Source organism: Agelaius tricolor, unplaced genomic scaffold (assembly GCF_023055355.1).
Source record: "Agelaius tricolor isolate 1412-34295 unplaced genomic scaffold, bAgeTri1.0.p SCAF_11, whole genome shotgun sequence".
NCBI lineage: Eukaryota > Metazoa > Chordata > Aves > Passeriformes > Icteridae > Agelaius > Agelaius tricolor.
Window position 1 is genome coordinate 22027209 of NW_027269271.1, and position 26535 is coordinate 22053743.

General features: G+C 43.4%; 1 protein-coding gene across 11 annotated transcripts in view; it reads left to right on the top strand.

The window, feature by feature from the left end:
* MAST2 (microtubule associated serine/threonine kinase 2) overlaps positions 1-26120 on the top strand; it is a 187856-nt gene extending 161736 nt beyond the window's left edge. For all 11 annotated transcript variants that reach the window (XM_071436627.1, XM_071436628.1, XM_071436630.1 and 8 more), the window contains 14 exons: positions 490-628; positions 1049-1181; positions 2551-2716; positions 3736-3837; positions 5436-5558; positions 7719-7828; positions 9836-9990; positions 11325-11629; positions 14264-14479; positions 16226-16452; positions 17977-18099; positions 18832-18968; positions 19206-19393; positions 20102-26120. In XM_071436627.1, the coding sequence (XP_071292728.1) occupies positions 490-628; positions 1049-1181; positions 2551-2716; positions 3736-3837; positions 5436-5558; positions 7719-7828; positions 9836-9990; positions 11325-11629; positions 14264-14479; positions 16226-16452; positions 17977-18099; positions 18832-18968; positions 19206-19393; positions 20102-22191 (4214 nt within the window). In that variant the 3' untranslated portion in view covers positions 22192-26120. The remainder of the gene's footprint in view (positions 1-489; positions 629-1048; positions 1182-2550; positions 2717-3735; positions 3838-5435; positions 5559-7718; positions 7829-9835; positions 9991-11324; positions 11630-14263; positions 14480-16225; positions 16453-17976; positions 18100-18831; positions 18969-19205; positions 19394-20101) is intronic.
* Positions 26121-26535: the final 415 nt, after the last annotated feature.

The following is a 26535-nucleotide window of genomic DNA, read 5'->3' on the forward strand; positions in this document are numbered from 1 at the left end:
GGATAGGATTAATTTCTTATGCCTGGCTTGCTTGACTGAATGTTTGAGAAATAAGATTATAGTTATTGTATCAGTGCTCTTTCAGATAAATTAGTGGGATGAAATCAGATGTATTGACAATAGGAAATTTTAATATTAATTCCTCTTTGCAAGTAGAAATGAAGGTCGACTGAAATGTGTGGCCAGTGTTCCCAAGGAAGCTTCAATCAGGAGTCCTGACTTATTTTCTTCAAGGCTTCCTTCAGTTTGCAAATCACATCTGTACAATTCCTGTCCCAGCCTCCCATATATGGATCTCAATTTTCCTAGCATTTTATTATTTAAGTTCAAGACAGAGTATAGAGAGACCTTTAGAAATCCTCCTAACAGGGTTGTGAGAGACAGCCTTTAGAAAACTTGGTCTAATCTTGTACTGCAGACCCATAGCTGTTGTTTCTTACTGATATTTGCCATTTCAACGTGCCATACCTGCAAATGTTTTGTTTCCAGGAGGTGATTGTGCTACACTTCTCAAGAACATTGGTGCCCTACCCGTTGATATGGCAAGGATGTATTTTGCTGAGACTGTTCTGGCACTGGAGTACCTACACAATTATGGGATTGTTCACCGTGACCTAAAACCTGATAAGTAAGTATTTGGGCCCTCAGAGGGAACAGAGCCAGTCCTTCAGGGGCTTACTCTGTAGGTAGCAGGACATGGGGGCTGGAGACAGCACTGATCTTCAGCAGCATCTGACATGTAGGAGGTTTCATGGAGTCTCTTGCTACTGATGTAGAAGCAGATAGACACTGAAAGGGGTGGGAAGAATGTCTTCAGGTATTATCCCAAAGGTGTTGCTACACTGATGGTGTTTTGGCAGAAGGTAGTCCCACTCCTAGGTGCCTTGTCTGCTCTGTGATATTTGGCTGCATAGGAGGTTTTTTCCAGGTGTTTAATGGGGATGTAACACTGCACGTCCTTTGCATTATCTTGTGTTCTTTATGTTTGAAATTGCTTTTGGGAAACAATTAAATGAATGTTGCATTGTTTTACTTCTCTTTCTTTTAGTCTCCTGATAACTTCAATGGGTCATATTAAACTAACAGACTTTGGACTGTCCAAAATTGGGTTAATGAGTCTTACAACTAATCTTTATGAGGGCCACATTGAGAAGGATACCAGGGAATTCCTGGACAAGCAGGTAAGCTGAAAAGTTTTGTCTGTTGATGTGGGATCAGATGCAGGATTCTGTCATGGGATGGAATCAAAGTTAGTAGCACTCCTCTGCCTTGATGCTGTGCACTGTAAAATGGGAGAAAAAGATATCAGTCCATTCTCATCTTTGTACATAAATTGACATAGTTTGTTATTTCAGCTTCTTGTTTTGGAGTCATGCACTTCAGCTCTTAGTTTAGGAGGCTGAAAGGGTGGCCCAGGCAGCAGTGCAGGTGTAAACAGAAGTTGGTTTAGGGATGTAACATGGATTTTGCTGAAGGTTGTTCCACGATCTCCCCCTTCTGGTGCTTAGAAAGTTCTTGGCAAGTTTCTATATGTTTCTTGTAATTTTGTCTAAGAGCCTAAACATTGATTTTTATCCCCATGATAAAAAGGGTCATTTTTCTCCTTAGCCTTCATTTTGCTAGGCTTAACCAGCTAAGTTCTTGTAGCTAACAAATAGATTTTCCTTTGATGAATGAATAGCTCTTGCATGTAACTCTTTCTGTTTGAGTTGATATTTTCTGGACATGGTTGAAGGAACTGTTCTGGATGCAGGCTTACCAGTGCCTTGTATAATGGGATTAAAAAAATGCTTCTCTCTTCTGAAAATACCTAGGATCACAGCTGAATTTTTATTTGTGCCAAGTGTTGATTCATAATTATCCTGTGGTGTTGTCTTCCTGTTGTCTTCTGAGTAAGGATGCTTTTTCTAACAGAACTCTCCTAGGTCATTAGATCATATTCTTGTACTTTACAGTGGTACATTTTTTACAACTGTTTTGTTATTGTTGTTGCTGCTTCTAAGCCCCAGGCAATTTAGATCTTCCAAGGTAATTTCCTTAGCCATTGTCCATGCCAGCTGTACCTCCCAAGATTAAGGCTGAAGTGTGTAATCATGCTGGGCTGCTTATTCTGCATCTGTGAAACTAAATTCTGTTAGCACAGAGATGTGAGAGGTTTGTCAAAACTCAGTTCCTGATAGCTGTAACTGTGCCAGCAGACATCCATCAAGCTGTCAGGCCTAAACACACAGAATATGCATTTTTCCCATATGCTTTCCTGTGCATGCACCAAAGCACTACTTAGCTGGCATGTCCACACTAGGAACATTTAATTTCATGTGATGTTATTTCTGTAATAATATGCAGGTAATGTCTTCTTCAAATATAGACTCTTGCTCCATGGAAGTAGTTCACAACATGAAGTGATTAGTGGCAAAACATTAATAACTTCCTTGTAAAGCTCTGAAGGGGGGAAAGAAAGAAAGGAAAAAAAAAAAAAAAGACAAAATAAGCTTTGACATGCATTTGGCAATTTGTAAATTTATTGCTCTCTTGCATGTTTCTCTTGAGGTGTGTGGGACTCCTGAGTACATTGCACCAGAAGTGATCCTGCGCCAGGGCTATGGGAAGCCTGTGGACTGGTGGGCCATGGGAATCATCCTCTATGAGTTCCTGGTTGGCTGTGTTCCTTTCTTTGGGGACACACCTGAAGAGCTCTTTGGACAAGTGATCAGTGGTAGGTTTCTGCTCTGGCTCTGAAGAGGTTTCAAAATATGCTTTGAAAATATTGAGGATCCACAGTTTAGTCAGGAAGGACTAGGTATAAAATAATGGGGTTTAATTTTAGTGTTTCTAAATTTCTGTGTCAAAGCAGTTTGCATCTGATTTCAGCTATGGAAACTTGTGTTGCTTAACGTCTTCCTAAATAGTTCTGTCATGGTCCGGGAGTCATACAAATCCTTGTGGGATTGAGGAAAAATATTTGGGGATTTTTCTGTTCTGTCTTTTAACTTAACTGATGGAGAGTTTGAAAGGAGTAGCCACCAACTGGTCTATTTCAGGCTAATTTTGGTTATTGTTTTTGTAGGTCCAAATGCTAGTCAATTAGTAATTTTGTATAAGTGAAAGGAAAGGAAATTCTGAGCACAATACATTGAAGTTGTTGTACTCAGTACCTTCACATCTTGTGGCTTTTTAAACCTTTCTCATGCGTGGAGTTGGACAGACAATTGCTTTGTGTTCACTCAGTGAATATGCCAGTGAAATAATTTTCTATTGGGAATGCTTTCTGAAGCAGTAAATTTTTAACACACTTGGCAAATGTCCTTTGTAAAAAGAAAATTTCATCAGAGCACTAAATATGATGCATGAAATCGTTACCTGTGAGTTGTTCTCTCTGTTCCAAGTATAACGACTCTGGAATGTGCAGGCAGGAGATACAGCCACAGTATTGTCACTGCCTTTGTTTATGGATTGTCATGGAAGTCCCATTTCATACTTTATTAATAGAGTCCTTAAAGCTTTTTTTTTTTTGTCTTCACAAGCACTGCTTGGATTGACAGCAGCTTTAGCTGATGCTGAATTTCATGCATTTTGAAAAATGTCAATGCTTGAATTATATTAAGCTGCTGAATTCAAGGTATTTACGCTTCTGGGGCGGTTCTCAACGCTGCACTTTGAGGTGTAGGAGTATGAATGGTTATTCAAATTAGTTGGGAAGCTGGTAGAAAATGTCAAGTCTCTTTTTGTCCCCAGATGAAATTGCCTGGCCAGAAGGAGATGATGCACTGCCCCCAGATGCCCAGGACCTCATTTCTAAGCTTCTCCGCCAAAATCCTCTGGAAAGAATGGGAACAGGTAAGAGCCTTGTGCACAGGAAAACACTGCCCACAAGCAGTGGATGAAGCCCCCTTGCCAGTGATGCACCCCCACTCGTGGTGAGGAATGCTCATGTGGAGCTGGGGAGCAGTTTGTACTGGATTCAGTGTGGTGGGGCTCTGGGAATTGGTGTCACATGTCTGCGAGCCAGGCAGATTTTACTGTCATGTCTGGGCAACAGGAAAGGGGCACTGTCAGCTTGGCAACATCACTTCTCTGATTTGTGCTGCTCTGTTATAGGCTTGAGGGTTGTGTCTCCATTTGAACAGTGGATAATCAGATTTCTTTGAAGTTCTCTTTGAGTAGAAGCTTAATCCCTGCCATGGATGTGAATTCCTGGGTGTAATAAAGTAAATGAAAACTTTCCCCTTCCTAGAGGCCTGTAGTGTAGAATTCTCCAACCATACAGCAAAGTCTGATAATCTGTTTGGCAAAGTCAGATATGTCTGTCAGTCTTTCTGTATTATAATGTCAGGTTGGAAGTCTTACAAGCCAACACTTCTCATTTCCTCATAGTAAATAATAATAAGTAACCTCCAGCTACATTCTTGTTTTAAAGTAATTTGTGCAACACTGGTTTCACATGACAGCTCATCTTTCATTGATTTGATTAGTTTAATTTAATTTGGGATTTTCAATTCAGAATTACACTTTAAGGATAAAAAAAAGCTTAGAGATAAATATATAACAATTCCAAAAGGTTCAGCAGATTTAGCACATGTGCACACAAGGGTGATGAATAGATCATGAATTAATAATGATATCAGATGGTTTTCACATGTTCTTCTCTGCTTAAAATCCATGTACTTGAAAGATGTTGCTGTCATGGAAAAGATGTAGAGTTTCTAGCCTTATAAAAGGAGTTGATGGACTGATTTTTTTTGATTTCTTATATACCTGTAGTGCTGAGACTGCTGTTTCACTTGGCATGTTGTAGTGCCACTGGCACTCAGCAAACCTTTTATCTCTTTTACTCTGCTCTTTTCTTTTCTAAAAAGAAGGTATCATCTGCAATGAATATTAATTTAGTTTGAAAAAAAATGCATAAATGGGTAGACAGATAGTCTTTACTTTTTCCTTCTGGGTACCCAAGCTTCTGAGCTTAATAACAATAGATACTAATTCAGGAAGATAGGTGAGCCCTGTCTTGTTCTAGGCACATGAATGAGTTTATTCACAACAGTGGAGTTGTGAGTTGTCACTCACATTCTAAGTGCCTCTCAGAGTTTGCTCTCTTCATTCAGTTATGAACAAGATGGTGTTCAGAGTATGAAAATTTTAAATTAAGGTGTTCTTAATCTTGAACTTGCTGTGGAATGCAACAGCAGATGCTGTCTTCCAGTCTCTGTGTTGTTGCTGAGCAGGAAGAGGAGGTGGGAAGGAGGAAATCTTGTTCAGGTTTTATCCTGCATGACCACTTTGGTAAAAGGATAAGTTGTTTCTCAAAATTCCTGGAAGATGTGTGAATTAAAAATACTCGAGTACATTCTCTTAGGCTCTTGGTATTTTTAGGGTTTGTTTTTCACGTTATGCAAATGCTGAAAGAAATACTCTGCAGTAAAAGGTGCTTTTTTCAGGTAGTGCCTTTGAAGTGAAGCAGCATCGGTTCTTTAAAGATCTGGACTGGAATGGATTACTCCGGCAGAAAGCTGAATTCATCCCACAGCTGGAATCTGAGGATGACACAAGCTATTTTGACAGTAAGACTCGAGACTTGGCCTAAACAGCATCATATTTCTTGTGCATATTTCATTTTTGAAATTGTTAGAGATAAGTCATTTTAGAAATTGAATAAAACGCTTGATGGGAATTGCTTTAAAAAGTTTCTTTTGAATGCCAAGTAAGGTTTCTTTGAAGGCAAATTAATTTTAAATGAAAAAATGTTGCTGCTGGAGTCAGTTGGCCTTTCACTGGTGCCTGTGGTCCTGCCAGCCGTGGGCCTGCAGTGAGAGGTGCTGCCATTGTCATGCTGGGTTCATTAAACTTCTTCCAAAGCATTTGGTAAATCCAAATTCCTTGAGTTTTTAAGCAACATGATCTTTCCCTAGTGACTCTTTTCAGCCAATAAATGTTTTAAAACAACCCCAAAACAAACCCTCGACCTTGAAGACAAGTATGTGGAGAAAATTCTTAAGAGATTTGAAGTAATTTGAATTATTTTTGCTGCAAGTGTATCGCTTTATTTTAATATTACTAGCTCTAATGAGATATGAAGTGTCTGTCTAGTGTGTATAAATGTCTGGGAACTGCCATGGTATCAGTGCTGTGTAAGATTCCTGGTATTTCAAGATAAGCACCAGACAGAGTCAGTGCTCTTGGGAGAGAAGGGAGGAGCGTCACAGGAGGGATGGAGAGATCTCTGTTCCCAGAGCCTCTGCTCCCTAACTTTTCTCATTTGACTTGGGGAGCTGAGCAGGTGGAAGGGGCTTGGGCAGAATAGGATACTGGCTGTTTCAGTTCTCTGAGAAATGGAAATTTCTGCTCTACATCAATAGACTCTCTCCCATCTTGGCCTGGTTGAATCTGTGTGAAGCACATTTTTTCTCTGCTCTTGTGCTTTGCTAAGAGTGAAAGGAGGGGGAGAGAGAGCAGGTGCCTCCAGCCCCTTGGCTCTCACACTGAGAGAGCCACTAAATGGAACCACAAGCAGTGATTCCATTTAGTGCTCTTCCACTTTGGGAAAGGGGCTTTTAGGCTGGACCTTGTTTGGAGAGGTAGGATTGGCAGAGAGAGATGGATTGAGAAATCTCTGTGTGATTGCTGCAGAGAGCAGCTGGAGTCAAGCTGTGCAGAGGGGGCAGAGGTGGGGTTTCTACATGTATTGAGGTTGTACTGGGGCAACATGCATGGAGAAGCTGATGTGGTGGGCTGTCCTCACCACTAACTGTGCTTACAGGATGGGGAAACTTTGGTCACTGAGTTGGGTCAGTGACTGGCAGAGGGGCAGCAGCCACCAGCAGATCTTGGTGGATGAGAGGAAAACCACTGGGTCTGTCAAGCCAGAACCATGGGAAACTCCCCAGGTGCCCTGGCACACTCGGTGTCAGGGTGACCTTGGTGTGACTCCTTTATAAAGGCTGGAATTCTCACATCAGGAAATATCTGACATAGACACTGATAGGAGTTGGTGTTGCTGTTATAAACTCTAATGCAGAAAATGTTAGAATGTATAAAAGTAGCTTTCTGGCTGATGTGATGCAGCAAATTTGGCTCAGTGTAGTTATCAGCTCTCTGTAGCCAAACTTATTAGTGCCCACCCCACAAAATCCAGTGTGGCTGGCTTAGAAATCCAGTGCTGCAAATCTCAAAGCACAAAATCTCTTTGGAAGAAGTTTTTACATTAAAAATAGCTTTGCATATTGGCTGCTTGCCCATTTTCTTTCACAAAATCTAATCCTTTTCCTAGTTGCAAGAGGGAAAAGAAGAGATTTTTCTTTTGGGTAAATATTTTTATTTTTTTAAGTAGGCTTGTATGTATGCAGGACCGACTTTGTATAATCAAAAAGCTGTTTATTGGGAAGTTGGACAGTGAATTGTTTCCATGTTTCCTTCCATGTGATTGTTTGCTGTAGGGAAGAAATATCCCTACCGTGAAGGGTCTGCAGGATTAGGCACCTTTTGAGTATCAGCTGCTTCCAGAATGGAATACAGCTGACAGGATAAGATAAATTCAGTGCCAAGGAGATATTCTTCACTGGCAATTGCACGGGATGAGCAAAAACTGGCTGGGTATGTTTCAGTATTAAGGGAAATACCCTGCATGGTGTATAAACATTCCAGGTTCTTTAAGCAGACCAGAAGCAGAGATGTGAGTTACTAACACTCCCCACACTGATGCAAGTGCCATGTCTTGTTCCCAGCCCGTTCAGAACGGTACCAGCACCTGGATTCAGAAGAAGAGGAGGACACTAATGATGATGATCATGTGGAAATTCGGCAGTTTTCCTCGTGCTCACCCAGGTTCAGCAAGGTAGGGACATGCTAACTTGTTGAAAGAAAACAATGTAGAGAGGAGCATGGTTTCTTTGCTTCCTATGGGGCAGATTTTAATCATCTGGATGCTCTATGGGATCTCACGGTGTGTAGTATTCACTGAGGAAAGAAAACACTGCATGAGTTGTTTATTCAGTGGTAGTTTGTGGCCTGTTAGAAGGTGAGTACCAGAATAATTGGAGAATGACATTTTATATTTCTTAATCTTTCACCAATATGCAGGGCATTGTGTAGTTCTCTTCTGCATCTGATACAGTCTGATGTTTTTACCAATGACCTGGATGCTGGCATAGGGAGTATCCAAAACTTACTTGCTTTGAGTAGTGTCATTCTGAAAGGACCTTCCATGGGTGACAAGATGAATTTGGGAAGAAAATCAATTCTGACATTTGGAATAAGGGTCTAAAATCAAAGGGGTAAGAACATCAGTGAAGTTTACATCACTCATTGTCTCAAATACAGCCTGAGGAACAAAAGGCAAGGTGACAATTTCAAAGAGAAGGGTCTCAGCACAGAGTCCTTCACGACTTAGATGTGCCAAATTATGGAAGCAATAATTTTCCATACTGGGCTTACCAGTAGGAAGGCCATAGCTGGGGTATTCTGGTCTGTACTGGGCAATGTTCTTGAAAAAATGGAGTCCAGAGGAAAGCAATGAGAATGACCTGAGTTCTACAAAACATAAAACCTCTGGTGTTTTCAAATATACATAACTAGAAGGACAGGACTATATTGGTCTTCCTGATAAAATAGAATATGTTTGGGAGGGGCAGAAGGGAGAAGAAATGCTATTTTGAGGCAGCCACTTCATGAATTGTATTTTCCTCTTAGTGAGATGGGAGAAGGAATTTTACTTAGGAGCTCTGAAAGGTATTTTGGTTTTTCACAACAGTTCCTCCAGTTTTCCACTGCTGAAGTCAGTTTTTAAGGACCAGTTTGTTCTTTGTCCTCAGCCAGGCTACAGTGGTTTAAATAACAGTTACTCTTAATTTAATGGAGTTGCTCCTGATTTGCATCACTAAAAGTATGTTTAAAATTGGACCTGAGGATTAGTTGGTGTTTTGAAAAAGTTCTCATGAGCACGTAAGAGTTTCTTTTCTCTGCCTTTTCTCACCATGAGTATTACTCATTTGTTAGACTGAAGCTTTTCTTTAGGGCTCAATGTTTTTGCCACAAAGAGAGAAAGTTCACTTTTAATGAATTTATTTTAAGACCTGGAAAATTATACAGCATTTGTAATGTGGGAGGCATAAAAGGCTCATTATATTTTGAAATTCTTGTCTGACAATTCAGCCATATGATTTATTAATAGTTATCTTGTTGATGCTCTGAATTTTTAATAACATTATTTTCATTAATCTCTTCTTATGTAAATTAGGTCCACAGTCAAGTGTAGTTTTAAAAGGATGGATTTTTTTGCTTAATCATTTAATTATTTAAAGACGGCTGTAAAACCAAGAAAGGCACTTTCATTAAGCTGTCAGCATTATAGTAGATTCCTTGAGGAGGGCAGGACTTTTTTGTTCTGAAATAAGCTTGGGGCAATGCTGATAGACTGATAATGAAATGGGGTCATGAGCATGATGCCTATCACTGAAGTGAATTTGTGTAGTAAGATTTCAAGATCCAGATGCCAGCCTTCAAGAGTTGTGCAGCTGTCTTTAGAAATAGCTCCTCTTAAATTTGAGAATTGTTAAAACCAAAAATCAAAGTAATTTCATGAAGTTTGTCAGTATTTCTGTTGTGTTTGCAAAGGAGAGGCATTGGGTGCTGTTGTAGAAAAGCATTTTAGGGTTTCTGAGGCTGGGCCTTTTTCCTTTCCCCCCGGCACACCTTGAGCACACCTGCACTGTGTTACTTGCTCAAAGAGCATCACCAAGTTCAGGCTTTCAAGGGGGAATTTCAAGAGGAGATTTTCCCCCTTGCTCAGAAAAGGCCCCTGGGTTGGTTTTCCCTGCTCAGAAGGATCTTTTGCTGCACACAGGTGTACAGCAGTATGGAACGACTTTCCATCCACGAGGAGAGGAAGACTCCACCACCAACCAAGCGGAGCCTGAGCGAGGAGAAGGACGATCGGCTGGACAGCCTGGGGGGCCTGAAGAGCCGGGACCGCAGCTGGGTCATCGGCTCTCCTGAAATGTGAGTGCTGTGCAACTGAGTCTTCTGTTCTCCCCAGCGGCTAAAAAAGACCAGCCAAAACTTTCTATGATCAGTGTTTAGTGAGGAGAGCTTCTTGTGTTGTATTTCTGCAAGAGAAGCCTGGGTCAGATAGCTAAAAGGGAATGTGTAGAACCTCTACAGTCCTTAAACGTATCTAGTTAAGTACTACCATCTTCTAAGTCCGTAGCAAATACTTTTAATGAATTTAAAGGTATTCCAAGCTTAAGGGCAGATTTTGTGTGTTACGTCAGACATGTACCCACATTAGTTTTTTTCTTAAATTAATGCAAATTCTGGTGTCGCCAGACTTTGACCTTTTGTTACAAAGCAGAGAAATCATTAGGAAAGTTCAAAGTTTCAAAAGTTCAGAATATGCCCGAAAAATCTTGTGCTCTAATAAAAAATGTCAGTAAAATATATGAATACCCACAATTTGGATACCTGCCATGTTTTTGGCATTACTGAAAACTTCCTTTATAAAAGGGATGTCTCTCATTTTGTGCAACCCCTGTAAAACCTTTACACTAATGTTTGGCATTACAAAGAGCATAAAATGTGGCTCTGACCTAGTCTGTATGACTCCCTTAAAAATGTTTTACAGATTGCACTCACAACTGATGTGCACTTCATTTTGCATTAGGCCTTCCTGTCTTCTAATTTAGAGCAACTTTGAAAGAAAAATTCAACAAATTCCAAAAGGAACATGGAGGATGATTTGCATTTTGCAAGTGTGATTTTTTAAAAAAAATCATATTTAATACCACGTTCAGATGTCACTCTTGTGCCGAGGTCAGGACAAGAGCAGGCGAGAGGCAGGATCATAGAAAAGGCAAAGAAGGCTTTATTCAAAAGAACCGCACAGTTTTTATAGAGTGGTACGATAGATTCTATTCTATTGGCTGACTAAGAGAAACATCTTTCTCACGCTCTGTCCTTGAGAGGAACAGAAAAATAAAGTAGAAAACACCACCTGCAAATTGTTTATAATCAACAAGTTATCACATCTTTCCAGCTCCCTAAAACTTCTCGCAAGCTGCTGTGAGAAACACTTGCCGTTTCTCTCTCTCTGTCCCATGGCATCCACATTCATTGTATTGTATTTTTCTTTGGGTTTATCCCTTCCTTTCCTAGAAGTTGGAAATCTAAACTCAGGTGATGCCCCAAGCCTTTGTTATTTTAACTCCCAGTGTTGTAGCTTGGCCACCAAACCTCACCTTAAATTGGACACATGGGTTGGATCGATGTCCTGTTTTCACCCTTCCAAGCTGGTCGTGGCCTGGCTCACCCGGGGCCCTGTCTGGTTCTGCCCGCAGCCTGCGCAAGCGCCTGTCCATGTCCGAGTCCTCGCACACGGAGAGCGACTCCAGCCCTCCGCTGACGGTGCGGCGCCGCTGCTCGGGGCTCCTGGACATGCCGCGCTTCGCCATCTCCGCCGAGGACGAGGGCGCCGCCCTCAAGCGGCCCCAGTCCGAGGGGATGCTCCTGTCCACGGTGCAGACACGGGAGGGGCTGCCCCTGCCCATTCCAGAGCAGCCTGTGGAGCACGAGCTGCAGCTGGAAGGGGATGCCGGAGCCACCACCCCGTCCACGGCCGCCGGCAGCGCCTCGGCGCTGACAGGTACGTGCTTGGTGTGGGGTGTCCTGCTCCCCAAGGAGGCCGTGTTACCTTGCAGAGATGAACTCTGTAAAGCTGGCTCTGGGTGTCAGGGGATGTGAGTGCCTCGTGCTATGTAGATATTTTAATGTAGTTTTGTGGATGTGCTTGCCTTTGAAATAACGCCAGTGGTTTCTTCTCCTCAAAATTGCATCTTAGATTTCAGTGCTGTCACTTCAAATTGTTTTAGGTCTTCTCATGCTTGAGATTCATATGATCTATGCCTACTTACAACCACTGGGTCCCTACCTGAGACAGCATTAGTTTAAGCATTAATCCGAACAGATCACTGCTGAGTTGGAGCTGGAGAACGTGGGTGTCAGCCATACCAACAAATCCCTGATTCCTGTGGTTTTGCTTATCCCAAGAGTTTGGAGAGACTTGAAATATGCTGGGGAAATGGGGCTTGTGTCAGGGACATGCTACTTTTTTTTAACAGCCAAATATGCTGAAATTCATCCAGTTGTAGTCTCAGAAAGGTGCTTCCTAAATTTATTAGAGTGGCTCTTAGAAGTCAGTGTTTGATTTCTCAGCAACTTTTACTGTCCTGGGGCTTTTCTCCAGCTCTGGGCTGAGCTGAACCTTCCTGTGGAGGTGCCCTGCAGTGCAGGACTGAGCTCTGAGTGCTGGAGTGTTCCCAGCTCCTGCCCCTTTCAGGGCATTGGGAAGCCAAGGGGGTGAAGCTGCCTGTTCTGAGAACAGAGGAGGCCAGAGCTGGGAACTGCTGTGAAGTAGTAAGGAGGGGGAAAAAAAGGAAGTTTGGAACAATGGAAGAAAGAGGGGAAGTTGAAATGAAGGTTGGCAAAAGAAAATTTGAGAAAGAAGGCATAATTAGGGGAAGGACTAGATTGTGGGGTTGAATAGCAAGGTCTAACTGGGTAAGAAAATAAAGAACAAGTTGCTGGGACAAACTGGGAGCAAGCAGGCAAAGCAATTGTGGTGCATTGAGAATGGAGAGGAAAGGGTACTGAGGAAGTAGTCAGAATGGCAGCAAGAATGGACAAGGTGGAAGGCACTGGGCAGATGTGATGGGGGACTGATAGCAGAAGGTGGAAATGCCCTAGAAGAAATTTGCCTCCAGAGTAAAGCCAAACATTCCTACATCTTATTACTCCTCTTCTGCAATCCAGTCTGTGAAATTCTTTCAAAAATTGTTCCATTCCCCTTCATTGCCCATGCTCCCTGAAGAGACCTGGTGCTGCCACCATGGAAAGAAGAGGTGCAAGGGTAAAGGAAGGAAGCTGCCTCATACTTGCTTGGCATAGGTGCCATAAGTGAAACCTTGGGCTCTCAATTTCATGCTAAGAACCTAGAAACATGCTGTTAAAAATGGCAAAGAACACTTCCATTGCTAATTTGAGTATCTGCAATGTGAGATTGGCAAAAATTAGGTTCTCCTGGGCAGCCTGCTCCCCTGAGCTCAATACATTAGAGCAGTCTTTGATCTAGTGCATGGAATCCAGGGATACCAGTGCTTCAGTGTCCCCAAGTCAGAGGCTTGAAAGGAATTTAATTCCTGTCACTATCTCAGACTGCTCCTCTAATTTATGTGGCACCTTTTCCCATGCAGCCTCCAAATCTGGGCTCCTCATTGTCTGGGAGCCTGATTTGAAACTCTGTGCCTCTTAAATGTTGAACAAGCATCTGGTCCTGAGGTCTATGGGAATAGTGCTTCGAATTTTTATTTTCATGATACTTCCTGCTTCACTTAGTATGCAGAGCAGTGCTGCCCACTTAAATAACGATGATCAATGTTTTGTTCTGTCCTCATTGTTCAAAATGTGGCCCTTAGGCTTTATTTATTGCATGCTGCTTAAAATTTGCTTTTGAAGACAGAATGATTAATTTCCCTTGTGGAGTTGCTGTGATGTTCACCACTTTCATTTCTAAGCACCTTGTAAATTCTAATTACTGTATTTTCACAGTGCCCCTTTAAGGTATCACATGGGGGACTGAGGCACCGGCCTTGAGTACAGGACCCCCAACCCCCAGCATCTGCTGTTGTTACATGCCCAGTCTGATCTTCAAGATTACTTTGCATTTTATATATAATTGTAGCAGGTTAAATAATTCAAGGCTAAATTGCAACGGTGCACAGAAGGGGGCAAATTAAGGTTGTCTTTGCAATCCACATTTTTACTTTCCCTGACTTGAGTACCTTAGTATTCTCCTAAAGTGGATTTTTTATGTGCAACTCCAGTAGAACCTGGCTCTTCTATTACAGGCAGTTTTAACTTAAAGATTGACAGTTCTTGCTGGTTGTAAAAATGCAGCACTTTCTATAAACCCGTTTTCATCTGTGAACGATCCCATTGAAATGGTGTGCAGAAGTGCACCACGGCTTTAGGATTCATGGAACTGCCACTGAGCAATGTGATTTCATTAGCCAGCTTTTCCACAGAATAGAAGCTGCTAATTTTCTGTGTTCGGAATAACACCATTTCTGTAAATAAAAATTCAAGCCCTGGGGTTTCTTCTTAGGAAAATTTACTCTTGGACTTCATGTAAACATGACTTTGATTTAATGTATTTTGCCTGTCGGGGAATAGACTGTTAGGAATTCCCTGTGGTTCTAATCTGTTTTAATTTAAACTGTAGCTGGGAGCACTGCAGATTTCTCTGATCCACGAGCTCGCAGTAATAGCAATGAAGGCTCAGACTTTACCACTCCAAAAGCCATCAGCGATTTGGCAGTGCGGCGGGCACGGCACAGGTTGCTCTCTGGGGAATCAGGGGAGAAACGCACCTCGAGACCTGTCAATAAAGTGATTAAATCAGCATCCGCTACTGCCTTGTCTCTCCTGATTCCCTCAGGTAAGAAATGCCTTGAGTGAGGCATTGTCAGAATCTGCAAGCACTAAACAAAAGGTCTGCAGACAGATCCTCCCCCTTCACTCTCCTGGAATAAAGCCTTGGCTGGCAGGAGGGGAGAGAGCTAACTTTTACAGTCGGTTTAATATTTCCTGCTTGCAGGTTGATGAGCACTGCTGTGCCACAGACAGCAGTGCTGTGCGTGTGGTCTGACTGCAGCTTCTGCAAATGGCAGCTGGGCCCTGTTCTTCCCCTGGTTTTGTTTAAATTGACTCCTAACTGGTCTCTAGACAATGGTGCAGCAAGGAGGTATAGAGACACAAAGTGATTTTAACCCTCAAGGTGCTGTTTTTTGGGGTCACATGCTAACTACAATGCTGTTTGGGAATGAACTGTGTCTGGTGCATTTATGCACAGGGAAGTTTCAGAAACTCCAGATAACTTGGTTGAGATTCGTTGCTCAAGAACTGAATAGTGTAAGTAACTTAAGTCAATGCTGAACTGCTCACCTTCTTGGCCCAGCTATGTCTACAAGGAAAACCAGACCTTTACAATTCCCAATGCCAGGTGATAACTCCTAGAGAGCAGCTCAGCCATTCTGAGCCGTGACAGACTCGTTCAGCACAAGGAGTTTCTCCCCACAGGGATTTTGTCCCTTTCCAGAGGATAAGACCATGCTGTATTTCCAGGGTTGTGCCTGTTCTTGCCTAGATGGGAGCAGGGAATGCAGCTGGGCTATGAGCAATGCCCACCTGTTCCTCCCAGCAGTGAGCTGGAGGCAGGAATGCACCTGCTCTTGGCAGCCTTGTGGTGATGCACATCACATTTCTTGTGCTTTGGGCATCTGTTGCTTTTTGAACTACGAACTCCCTCATGAAAACCTCTAAAATGTGTATTTAATCACCCAGCAAAGGTTTCTCCAGAGCTGCTCTCATCTGCCAGGTAAATATGTGCTGGGTGATTCAGTAGGTATTTCTTAATGGATTAAAGATTACCTTCTACAGCTGCATTTAGTATTCCTGATCTTTGGGTTTATTTTACTGATGTTGACCAGCTTTACTGTAAAATGAGAGTTCTGTATTTGCTTTGTACTTTAAAAAGTGGATGTTCCACCAGCAAGTAGAGTCAGGTAGTTTATCTGAAAGCCCAGCCCATGGCTTTTCATTTGGGAAACTAAGTCAAAAATAACTTGTGAAGTTGCTTTTCAGTAGCAAAGTCCCTGCAGTAGCTAGTATTTTAGATATTTTTGCCCCTGTGAATTTAAAACACGACCAAAACTGCCTAGACGTAGTTGTTGTGTGATCACCTGCTCATTCCTTTTGTGTTAATACTAACTGATTTGGATTTATCTCAGCACCAGTGTGTAACTTGCACCAAGATCTAGAGACATCTGATTTTCTGGAGGAGGATAATACATGATAACCTGGAAATGGGGTTGCAGGATTGTGCCTAGAGCAAATGCTCATTGTAAATCCTGGAAAGAGAAATAGAGAACACTGTGACCCAACCATAATTCTGTATGAGCAGTGCACTAAACTTACACCTCCAAATGTGCCTTTTTGGAAACTCCGCTGTTTGTATTACAAAGCTTGAATTAGTTGAAGCTGCAGGCAGACCCAGCTCTGGTGAAGGCCACCAGCTTTAAGACCATTAGCAGATACAGTTTCATAGCTGTTCTCTAACAAGAATTTTCTCTCTTTCGGAGGCCTGTTTTCCTAATTTTTGCCCACCTTTATGTCATCACTGTAGATCACCACACGTGTTCTCCATTGGCCAGTCCAATGTCACCTCATTCTCTCTCCTCCAACCCATCTTCGAGGGACTCCTCACCCAGCCGCGACTTTTCTCCTGCTATCGCAAACCTGAAACCACCAATCATCATCCATCGGGCTGGAAAGAAATACGGTTTCACTCTGCGCGCCATTCGCGTCTATATGGGTGACAGTGATATCTACACTGTGCATCACATGGTCTGGGTAGGTCTCTGCTTTTCTGCACACAGGACCCTCGGGGCCACAAATGCATCTAGCCAGGGCTGTGGGGTTTAGCTTTAGAGATTGTGTTTTGCCACCTTGTTTTCTCTCTCCTTAATCACATCCAAAGTTGTCTTTTTGGTGGGAAGAACCCTAGATAAATAACTAAATAACTAAATAAATAACAGCACTTTGGGTTTTCCAATAGTTTTCAAGCCCATCACAGAACCACAGCAACCTTTCTTTCCTTCTTTTCTCCCTGGTTACATGAATCCACCTTCTTTCACCTGCAGCACATCCTTTAAAGCATGCTTCTGTGTACATACCCTCTTTCTCTTTATTGGGGTTGTTGCGTGAAGGCCCATTATAGCTAATTTATTCAGGCTTGTGTTAGTGATTATAACCTGCTTCTGATCAGTTCAGTCTGCTGGGGTTTTCCTAGCAGTCGCTTGGAATTGATTACAAGCCTTAAAGCATCACTGCTGCTATGCTGATTGCCATGGGATTTAGCTCTTGGCTTAGTTGTGAGCTGTGCTAAAAGGTCTGGTTTCCATGTCTGTATCACTTCCTTCCCACTGCTGCTGGTACTTGCTGGTACTTGATCTCTGTGTTCCTTTTGTGTCAGTGTAGATGACTTCTAGGAATGATCCATTCCCTGAAGCAGTGTTGTTAGGATTGTGTAGGTAGGGAAAATGCAGTCAGGGTAAAGGTGATTCATTTTTTTCCCTTGCACTTCTGTGTTCATTAGGTAATATGGACTTCACACCCTTTGGTCCTTATTTAACACTCATTCTGAGAGAAATAATCTGAAACTGAATTTTTGCCTTGCCCCTCCCTTGCATTTCTTGAACAATGCTGAGTTTACCAAGATACTAATTTGGAATCTTTCCTGTCTAGAGGGAGATATGTGCATTCCCCTGCACATCTGTCTCCTCATGGTGAAGGAGGCTTACATTCCTGACCAGGGACAGGGGAAGGGCAGTGTGTTCACAGGGGAAAAGTCTGGTGTTGGATAGGTTAATAAAGGATGGAAAGTAGAAAAAGAAACTCTGTTTGGGATGAGATGCAATATAGGCACCTTAAATACATGGCAGAGTCTTCCTTAAAAGTCTGTTGGCCACCTTTGGTTCCAACATGTACATAGAAGGATGCTGGATTTGGGATGGCAAAAAAATTGAAAGAGGCTGAATGTTCTTCTGGAAATCATGAGCATTTGGGTAACATTCCTGAGTGCTGTAAAATTTTTGGAAGTGTGTTAAGCCTTTTGCTTTAGGAAGAGCTGGTCTCTAGATCAGCTTAACCATCCTGGCTGCCTTGGATCAGGGTAAGACTGGTGGGATGCTGGGGAGGAGTGGAAGAGTGCAGGGTTTTGTGCTTGGCCATGCCAGGGGTGATTTCTTTCCCCCTTCTCAGAAGCAGCTGGGGCTGGCTGTGGCAGGAAGTGACACGGATGGGCTTTGAGTCCCATCTGGGCCAGGGGCCCTGCACATTCCCCTTCTCAGAGCAGTCACCCCTTGTTGTTGGCAGCACGTGGAGGAAGGGGGTCCGGCCAACGAAGCAGGTCTGCGGGAAGGGGACCTGATCACCCACGTCAACGGCGAGCCGGTGCATGGGCTGGTGCACACCGAGGTGGTGGAGCTGATTCTGAAGGTAGGGGCTCAGTGCTGTTACAGTTTGGAAAACACAAGCAGCTTGTTTAAAATGTATGTAATTTTGGCATTGTCTGAAATACAAGTGTGCACATAGCACCTGGTGGTATTTAAGAGCAGCTTTGTACTGCTTGGTGTTGAAATTATCCAGTTAAATTACTTGTGTTTGATACCTCTCTGAGTAGAATCTGTTTGCAGAAAAAACACCCCAAAGTTCTGGACTGTTCCAAGAGACAGACATCTTTGGGATTGCAAATAGAGGAGCACTCAGTATTATTATTTATTTTAACATGAGTGAGACAAGACATGCTCTGTGTTGCAGATTCATCATGATAGATGCCTGATATGCTCACATCTGCCATCAGTCAGAGCATTGGGAATAGGATTGGTGACAGAATATCACTTTGTTCAAGTTTCCAAGTATTACAAGTATTAAATTGAGTCATTTGGGATCTCAATGGGAGAGGTCAGATGCTGTGTTCTGCCTGTTCTGGGAAGCCTTACCTACCAGCTGGGGTCTGAGCTAATCATTTGTGAAAGCCTGACTAACGAGGGCTCTCTCTCGGCAATTCCTTAATAAATGATAGGTGGAAATATTGAGGGGAAAAATGGAGTTTGACAAAGGATTACAAAATGGCAGGCAGCAATAAACTAGCAGCCTACCTGCTTTGCCTGCAGATCTGCTTCAAATAACCATGTTTTAAGCAATGTCTCTTTGTCTTGTGTCTGACAGAGTGGAAATAAAGTGTCCATCTCCACCACACCATTTGAGAACACATCCATCAAAGTTGGTCCAGCTCGAAAAGCCAGCTACAAATCCAAGATGGCTCGTAGGAACAAGAAGAGCAAAACAAAGGATGGTCAGGAAAGGTTTGTTTTGATGTTTCTCTGTTAAAATTAAAGGGTAACCAAGATAATGTAAAAGATCCTTTGAGAGATCTTGTCAAATCCATTTGCAGATAATATATATCAGCAGGTAGGTCCTTTAGTTCTTCCTTTCTGCCTTTTTTTTTCTCTTTTACTGTGACACAAAATTGACTGAAATATGCTAGTAAAGGTAAATAAATCATTTGTGCTTGTACACACCTTTTGAATGCTCTTCCCCAGCAAGAAGAAGAGTTCTCTGTTGAGGAAGATCACTAAACAAGCATCACTGCTTCACACCAGCCGGAGTTTATCGTCCCTGAACCGGTCTCTGTCATCTGGAGAAAGTGTGCCTGGCTCTCCAACTCACAACCTGTCTCCTCGGTCACCAACCCAGAGCTACAGATCCACTCCAGAGTCTGTACACTCAGGTAAAAAAAAGAGACATGAAACAAAACAAAACTAAGCCAAAAAATCCAGTCAAACAAGAAAAGAAAATACTGGAGGAGACTTTTGCTGATTGAATAATTTTGGAAATAAAATACACAGCAGCAGGTAGCAGGTCTCTCTGTGAAGCAAATGACAGCAGTGATGTTGATTACCTTAAAGATGGATGTGTTCTTGTTCATTGATTCATTTAAAAATGAAAATCCATACATCCTTTTAAGAATGCACTTGCTGTACTACAGCATCCTTCCACTTTGATGAAAATGTGTGTTATAAGTTGCAATCTTTTCGTAGCATTTTGACACATTTTCTGTGTTCAGAGAAAAGAAATCAAAACAGTGTGGCAAAGTCATATTTGAAAATTGAATCAGCTGCTGGAATAAAGAGATTTGCATCCAGAGAATAGCAATGAAACACGTGGTTTGTCTGATCAAAGGGGTTTTTTTTCCAGAAAAGTGTTCTCATAGCTGAGTGTTTCTTACTGTGCTCTGGTGTTGGGTGCTAATGATGTGAATTTCCATCAGAAGCCTGGCAATGTTGCCTTCAACATCACTGCTGTGCTTTGGAGTAACATAGCATTGTGTCTTGACTTATTTTCAATAACTTGTTTTAATGGCCAAATATGTATTAATCTTCTTGGTATTTTTTTCTTTGTTCTTTTTGGTTTTGGTTTTTTTTTTTTTTCTTTTAAGTTGGTGGCAATTCTTCTCAGAGCAGCTCTCCCAGTTCCAGTGTTCCCAATTCTCCAGCCAGCTCTGGACACATCCGACCCAGCTCCCTGCATGGGCTAGCACCAAAGCTCCAGAGGCAGTACAGATCTCCAAGGCGTAAATCTGCAGGAAACATCCCTCTGTCCCCGCTGGCTCACACTCCATCACCAACCCCACAGTCCACGTCACCGCAGCGCTCCCCATCTCCTTTGCCAGGACACTCAATTGGCAGCTCCAGTATCATCCAGTCTTTCCCAGTAAAACTACACTCCTCTCCACCACTGGTGAGACAAATTTCTCGCCCCAAAAGTGCCGAGCCCCCTCGGTCTCCTTTGCTGAAGAGAGTGCAGTCGGCCGAGAAACTGGCTGCCTCTCTGTCCTCCTCTGAGAAGAAGCTGGGCTCCTCAAGGAAGCATAGCTTGGATATCTCCCACTCTGAGTTCAAGAAGGAGATGTTGCAGCGGGATCCCAGCCTCCAGAGCCTGCAGGAATCTGCCAATGAAACGACGGGCGGCAAACTCGGGCTGGCAGAAAAAGGGATGCTGCAGAAGCCGGGCTCACGGAAGCTGGGTGCCATTCGGCAGGACAGGGTGGAGAGGAGGGAGTCCCTGCAAAAGCAGGAGGCCATCAGGGAAGTAGATTCTTCTGAGGATGAAACAGATGATGGTTCAGAAGATAGTCAGGATGGGAGAAGGGTGGACAAGCCCCGTGGCAGTGGAGACCAAGGCTCGGATTCTTTTAATGAGGACAATAAGTTTTCATCTAAATTGGAAAGCAAGGATAGTATTGAAGACGATGCCTTTCTACCTGAAGATCCAAAAGGTACAGAAGATTTGCAGAAGGGAAATACTCAACAAGCAAAGCCTGTTTCAGAGCCTCTGCAAATCGGTGTGCACCCCTCCCCACCAGAGCTCCCCTCAAGAACTGCTTCAGAAAAACTAGCTAATTCAGAAAAGCCATCCCTAAAATCAGAAACAACTGCAAAGGAGCATAAATTGCCAGAAAACAAAACTTTGGAGTGTTTTGGTCCAAAAGACAGGTCTTCTGAAGCAATCAAAGATCTTGGGAGAATTCCAGGTACTCAAAAACCAGTAGATCTCACCGAACATGTGCAGTGCCCATCTATCAAACTCCTGGAACTTGAAGAAGGTGATTCTTCTGGGGCCTCCTGTGGTAAACTTGACATAAAAGAGCCTGTGCTAACAGAAAGCAGTCAGAAAAAACAGGATTCCAAACCTCTGCTGGCACTTTCCTCATGGTGCCCAGCAAACACGAGCACTCCTGTCGCGGTGAGCCCCCCAGACCGCGGCGAGAAGGGTCGCGAGGAGACGCCTCAGCCTGTGGAACAGCACAGCTCCTCATTTCTGTCTCCTGGGAGCGCCAGTGAAACATCCCAAAGAAGTCCTAGCCCTGACAAGCAGCAGCCCAGCTCATCCCAGGCAGAGGGTGCTTTAACCTCCAGCAAAACCAGCCCAGCAGGACCCGTGTCCTCCCCACTCCTCATCCCCAGTGCCATCTCCGTGTCCCAGTTGGTGCCCCTGGCCCAGAGCGTGTTGGGCCCTTTGAAGCTCAGCATGTCTGGGTCTGGAGAGGTGGAAACGAAAAAGGATTTGGGCGCCTCCTTTAAAGAGGAGAGAGATTTGAAACAAAAAAGGCAGGAAATTTCACAAGTAGGAGAATGTCAAGAGAAAGCCAAACCCTCTAGCACAGATAGTCTGACCACGACAAGTGGGTCCTGTGCAGAGTCCTTACATCCAGCAAAGCCCTGGGAGGCAGTGTGTCCCATGGGGGCCAAAAAGGAGGCAACATGTCCTGTGGTGATCAAAAAGGAGGCACTTTTTTGCAGTGCTAAAGCATCTGAGGCGTTGGCAGGGAGCTGCAAAATCACTCCGTCAAAAGAGCTGTCTCATGCTCTTGGACCAGCAGCTCTGAGAGCATCTCCTCTGCCAGATGGCAGCACGAGGCCCTGTAAAGAAGGGACTCTGGCACAAGCAAAAAGCAAAGAGGTTGGAAATCAGTTAAAAATACAAGACTTTCCCCTGTCACATGATGATGCTGTAAAGAAAACATAGCAGCATCGCTGGTACTCATGGACTGGAGCGTCTACATTCAAAATAGAGACTGCATGTTTGAATTTTGTAATATACACTAATATAAAATAGAACTTGTGTACATCTATTTTTGGGAGGGTTTTTTTCATACTGTTTTTTGTGTTTTTTCATCCTTGCTATTCTATTTTTGTACACAGTAGTGCTTGCTGTTTGAGGTCTCTTTAGAACAGGGTATCTTTAAAGCACGGCTTAAGAAACACTTTGGTTTCATTTTTTTTCCCTTCCACACCTTTTATTTTGCCTGAGTTTAGGGCCTGATGTGCTCTTCCCTCTAATTCTGCATTTATTTGAGATCCCAAAAATTCTGTGTGCAAAAAAGGCAGCTTGTTTTTAAATTTCTGCTTTTCAGCATTCTCTTTGAAATTCCATTGAAATTCACAAATGTCAAGTTTTTGCTCCAGTTTTACAATCTGATGTCCCTTGACAAGAACAAGAGCCTACCCTCTTGTCTGCAAGTTATTCTGAAACTACACACCCTCTTTGGTGCAAGTAAAACCTCTTTGTCACCATGTGTCTTCACAGTCCTGTGTCCTTAGAGGATGTGGAGACAAAGGACTTGGCTGGAGAGACTGGGCAGAGAGAGATCCCTGTCTTCTCTTTGAAACAAGTAGGAGTATTTTTCAATGGAATTATCAGAAAGAGAAATCTCCAATCCATAAGCTGGCTTTTGGGGGGGATTGTTTTTACTTATCTGTATGGGACACATGGCAACTTTTCCTTCTGTTTTTAAAATTTTAGTGATGTTTTATCTTCCTTTCTCTGGCTTCAATTCATAACTTGCCCTGCCTCAGAGTAAGTGACCCCAGGAAAGGGGTGCCTGTAGGTTGGTTTTAAAGTAGAAAAATTTCTAGTTGCATAGTCTCCAGTGTCTGGCAAAGTTATCTCAATGAAAAACGACCTTGGAGACTTTTCCATCTCTTGGTGAGTCTAAATAGGTAGGGATTTTAAGGTGTCCCTTAACATTTCTGAACTGGGGCTTGGGAAACTTGCTGAGTTTTCTGAATCTGCCCGTTTTAAAAACAAACCTATGAAGAGTTCAGACTCCTCGAGTTCTGTGGTCAAGCTGCAAGCAGACTTTAAAACACATGTGATATTTTCAGATTTCAGCTTTAATAGCTAGATCATTTCCACTGCTGAGGTCACTTTGCATTAAAATCTTACTCTTTACTCCTAGGTTTAGACATCGCTTTGCTCTAAGTGTGACCGACTCTGGGTGACAGTGCTCCCTGCTGAGGATTAGACCAATAATAATGCACCAATAAATGTGTTGAGTGGTGATACCTGTAGCACTGTACCTCTTCATCCAACTAAAAGTTCCTCTCAATGAACACTCCCATCATTTGTCCCAGATTGTGCTCAGCTTGTATCCTAGTCTTGTCTGAGTGGATCTCCCTGCGGATCTCACTGGCTTACTCTGTTAGAAGCAGAATGTCTGTGCAACAGTATTCCAGGCTAAAACCCATCTCTGTTGGTCTGATTTCCTTACACTGCTGCTTCCTTCACTGTCTTGGCTTTCTCTGAACTTGAAGTTTTGATTCGCTTCCCCTGAATGCAAATATCTTTATTATATAGGAATATATTTTCTCTGTCTCTTTCAATCTGATTTTGGTACAACCCACAGCTCAAAAGAAAATCTCTGGAATCTCACCCTGTTTCTTTCTGTGTAGCAGTTGATTCTCCCCATTATATACTTGATTTTGGCTGCTTGGATTTCATTTCTGGACCAAGGTTTGGTTTGGTTTGAGCTTTTTTTTTTTTTTAACGTGTTTAAATGAGTGTTTACTCTGTGTGTCAGTGTGAACATGTATGGTGTTGCTACTACACTAACCAAAGCCTCAGCGCTCCCAGGTAACACCTTAATAAACCTGGTTGTGGTGGTACTGAGAGCAGAGCCTGCTGTGCTGTCTCTCTGCTCTTTTCCCTGGAATTCATAGGCTGCTCGTATACACTTGGTTTGCAATTACAAACCACAGTATTTCCACTGCCTTGTCAGGGTCCTGGGTGTCTCCAACCTCTCCAAGTGCTCTTGGTGGTGAGTGTCGTTCAGTGCTGATTTAGAGCAGTAGCAAGTGAGGAACAGACTTGGCAGGATCTGGCACTTGCATGGCTGGTTTTCTCCCTGATGGGTTGATCTGCTAAAAAACTGTTGAGAAACAGCGCAGGATATTATGGCATGGACAGGAATAGTGAAAAGTGGATTTGGCATCCTGAGTCTGTGGTAATTACAAAGACAAGCCTCCTTGACAAGCTGATCTCCTGAGAGCACCTGACCTTGGTGAAATGGAAGTGTCTGTGTAAATTAAGGAGTTGTGTGAGGATGTGGTCTGACCTGGCTGTTCCCTGGGTGGCAGGTCCCCCTTTTCCTTCTGTGTTTAAAAAACCTGAGGAGAAGGCTGACCACTGCTCGTAGGTGAGCATGGGGTGTGAGCCAGGCTGGGTAACCTGGTTCATCCCCACGGGCAGGGGTGGGACCCTGTGACGGTACCAGCTTTAAGCTGCTGACTCCCTGCCTTTGCAGCCACTGCTTCCCATGCTGAATTGCAGAATTATCCTTTCCTAGGCATAAAAGGAGGAGTGAAAACCTTGCTATGTCACAGCTTTTGCTGCTTTTGCCTGTGTTGGCCAAAGAAAAGGTGAGGTACGTGTTTTGTTGCCTCTTTTGTAGCTACGGTACAGAGAGTGGTCAGTGCAATTAAAAATCCGTGGGTTTTTGGAAGCCAAAGCCGAACAACGTTGCCAGGAAAGCATTTTAGTGAAGCCCTGTATCCCCTGCTCTTGCTCAGTCCTGCAGTTTCCCTCAGTGTGCCAGGTGCCCCATCATCCCTGTTCTACCTGCTGTCAAATTTACATGGCGCACTTTAACAAAGGGTTTGGGCAAAAACACTTTCTCTATTAAGTTTTGATAATAAGCCAGGTAGATACACCAAGACTTATTCCTTGCTCTGCTATAAATTCCTTAAACACCTTCTCAAAAAAAAAAGCTTGCAAAATGTGTTGGGAAGGAACAGGGAGTTGGAAAAGCTGTGTCTGAGGGGCACGAGTGTGTTCCCAGCTGCAGTGCCCAAGGGAGGCCCCAGCCTGTGCAGCCCTTGGTCTCCGTGGGTAATCCCGAATCAGGAGGCCAAGGTGAGGTGTGTTTGGTGAATGAGCCATGCATGTCACCATCCAAATATGCTGCTTTCCTGCTTTGTTTCCCTCTTCCCTTCTGTCAGCTTGGATGTGTCTCCTGCTCCTCGCCCGTGTTGGGACGGCAGCGCCTGAGCTGGTTCGGCCTCCGCAGCTCCTCTCTGCTCCTGCATCCCTGCCCCGTGCCTCAGTGTTATTCTTCCCTTTGTCTCTTACTGTTGCAAACTAAGAGAAATGGATGATATTTATTGTAAATATTAGACTTTAGCGTTGTACTGGCCACTCCTGGGTCTGAATGTTGGAGGCCTTTGGCTGCTGCTGTACTAAAGAGCGCTTGTGGGGGAAGGGGTAGGAGTGACCTGTGGGTTTGTTTGCCACACTTGCATTAAGGTGTGATTTGGAGTAATTTTTTTTTTGTTTGTTTTGTTTTGTTTTTCTTCTGAAGAGGGGAGGATAAAGTCTTTCTCTGGTTTTCTCTTACTGGATGTGAAGGATAATTCTGTACTTCTAGTAGAAGATTTGACAGAAGTGTGTGTTTACGTTGTGTTCGATTACCATATCCAGGTGGCTGTGAGAGCACCTCCTGTGCTGGGCTCTGCCAAGCCGTGTCACTCAGCACTTAGCTAGATAAGAGAAAGTGTGGAATTTCTGTGTTTTTAGAAACTTGAACAATTGCCACATAATAGCGGTGCAATAATTTTTATTCATGTTGTACCTGCATGTCGATGTTCAAATCCTCCTCCAAAATAAATAATTTTTTTTTTTACATAAATCCAGACTCGTGTTTGTCTCTTGGTTGGTCTCCCCCCAGTTTCTCATAGCTCTGGTGGTGGCTGTACTCCCAGCCTGCCTGCTCAACCAGCTACTTGATGGGGCAGAAAATGGCCTGTGGAGTGTCTGGGTACAGGAGTAACTCTGCCAGGCTGTTTGGGATTTTCTGCTCCACAGGCAGACTAATCCTCATTCGCTGCTGCCAAGGATGCTCAAAATATCCCGTGTCTCCGTGCTGCGGAGCGGGAATCGGGGGCGAAGCTCGGCTCCGTCCGCGGGAGATTTGCGGAGCCTCTGCCGGCAGCCGCTGCCCGGGCGTCATCGCTGATGTGCGCTCATGTGGAGAGAGAGAGAGAGAGAGAGAGAGAGAGAGAGAGAGAGAGAGAGAGAGATGCTCCTGCCCACGCC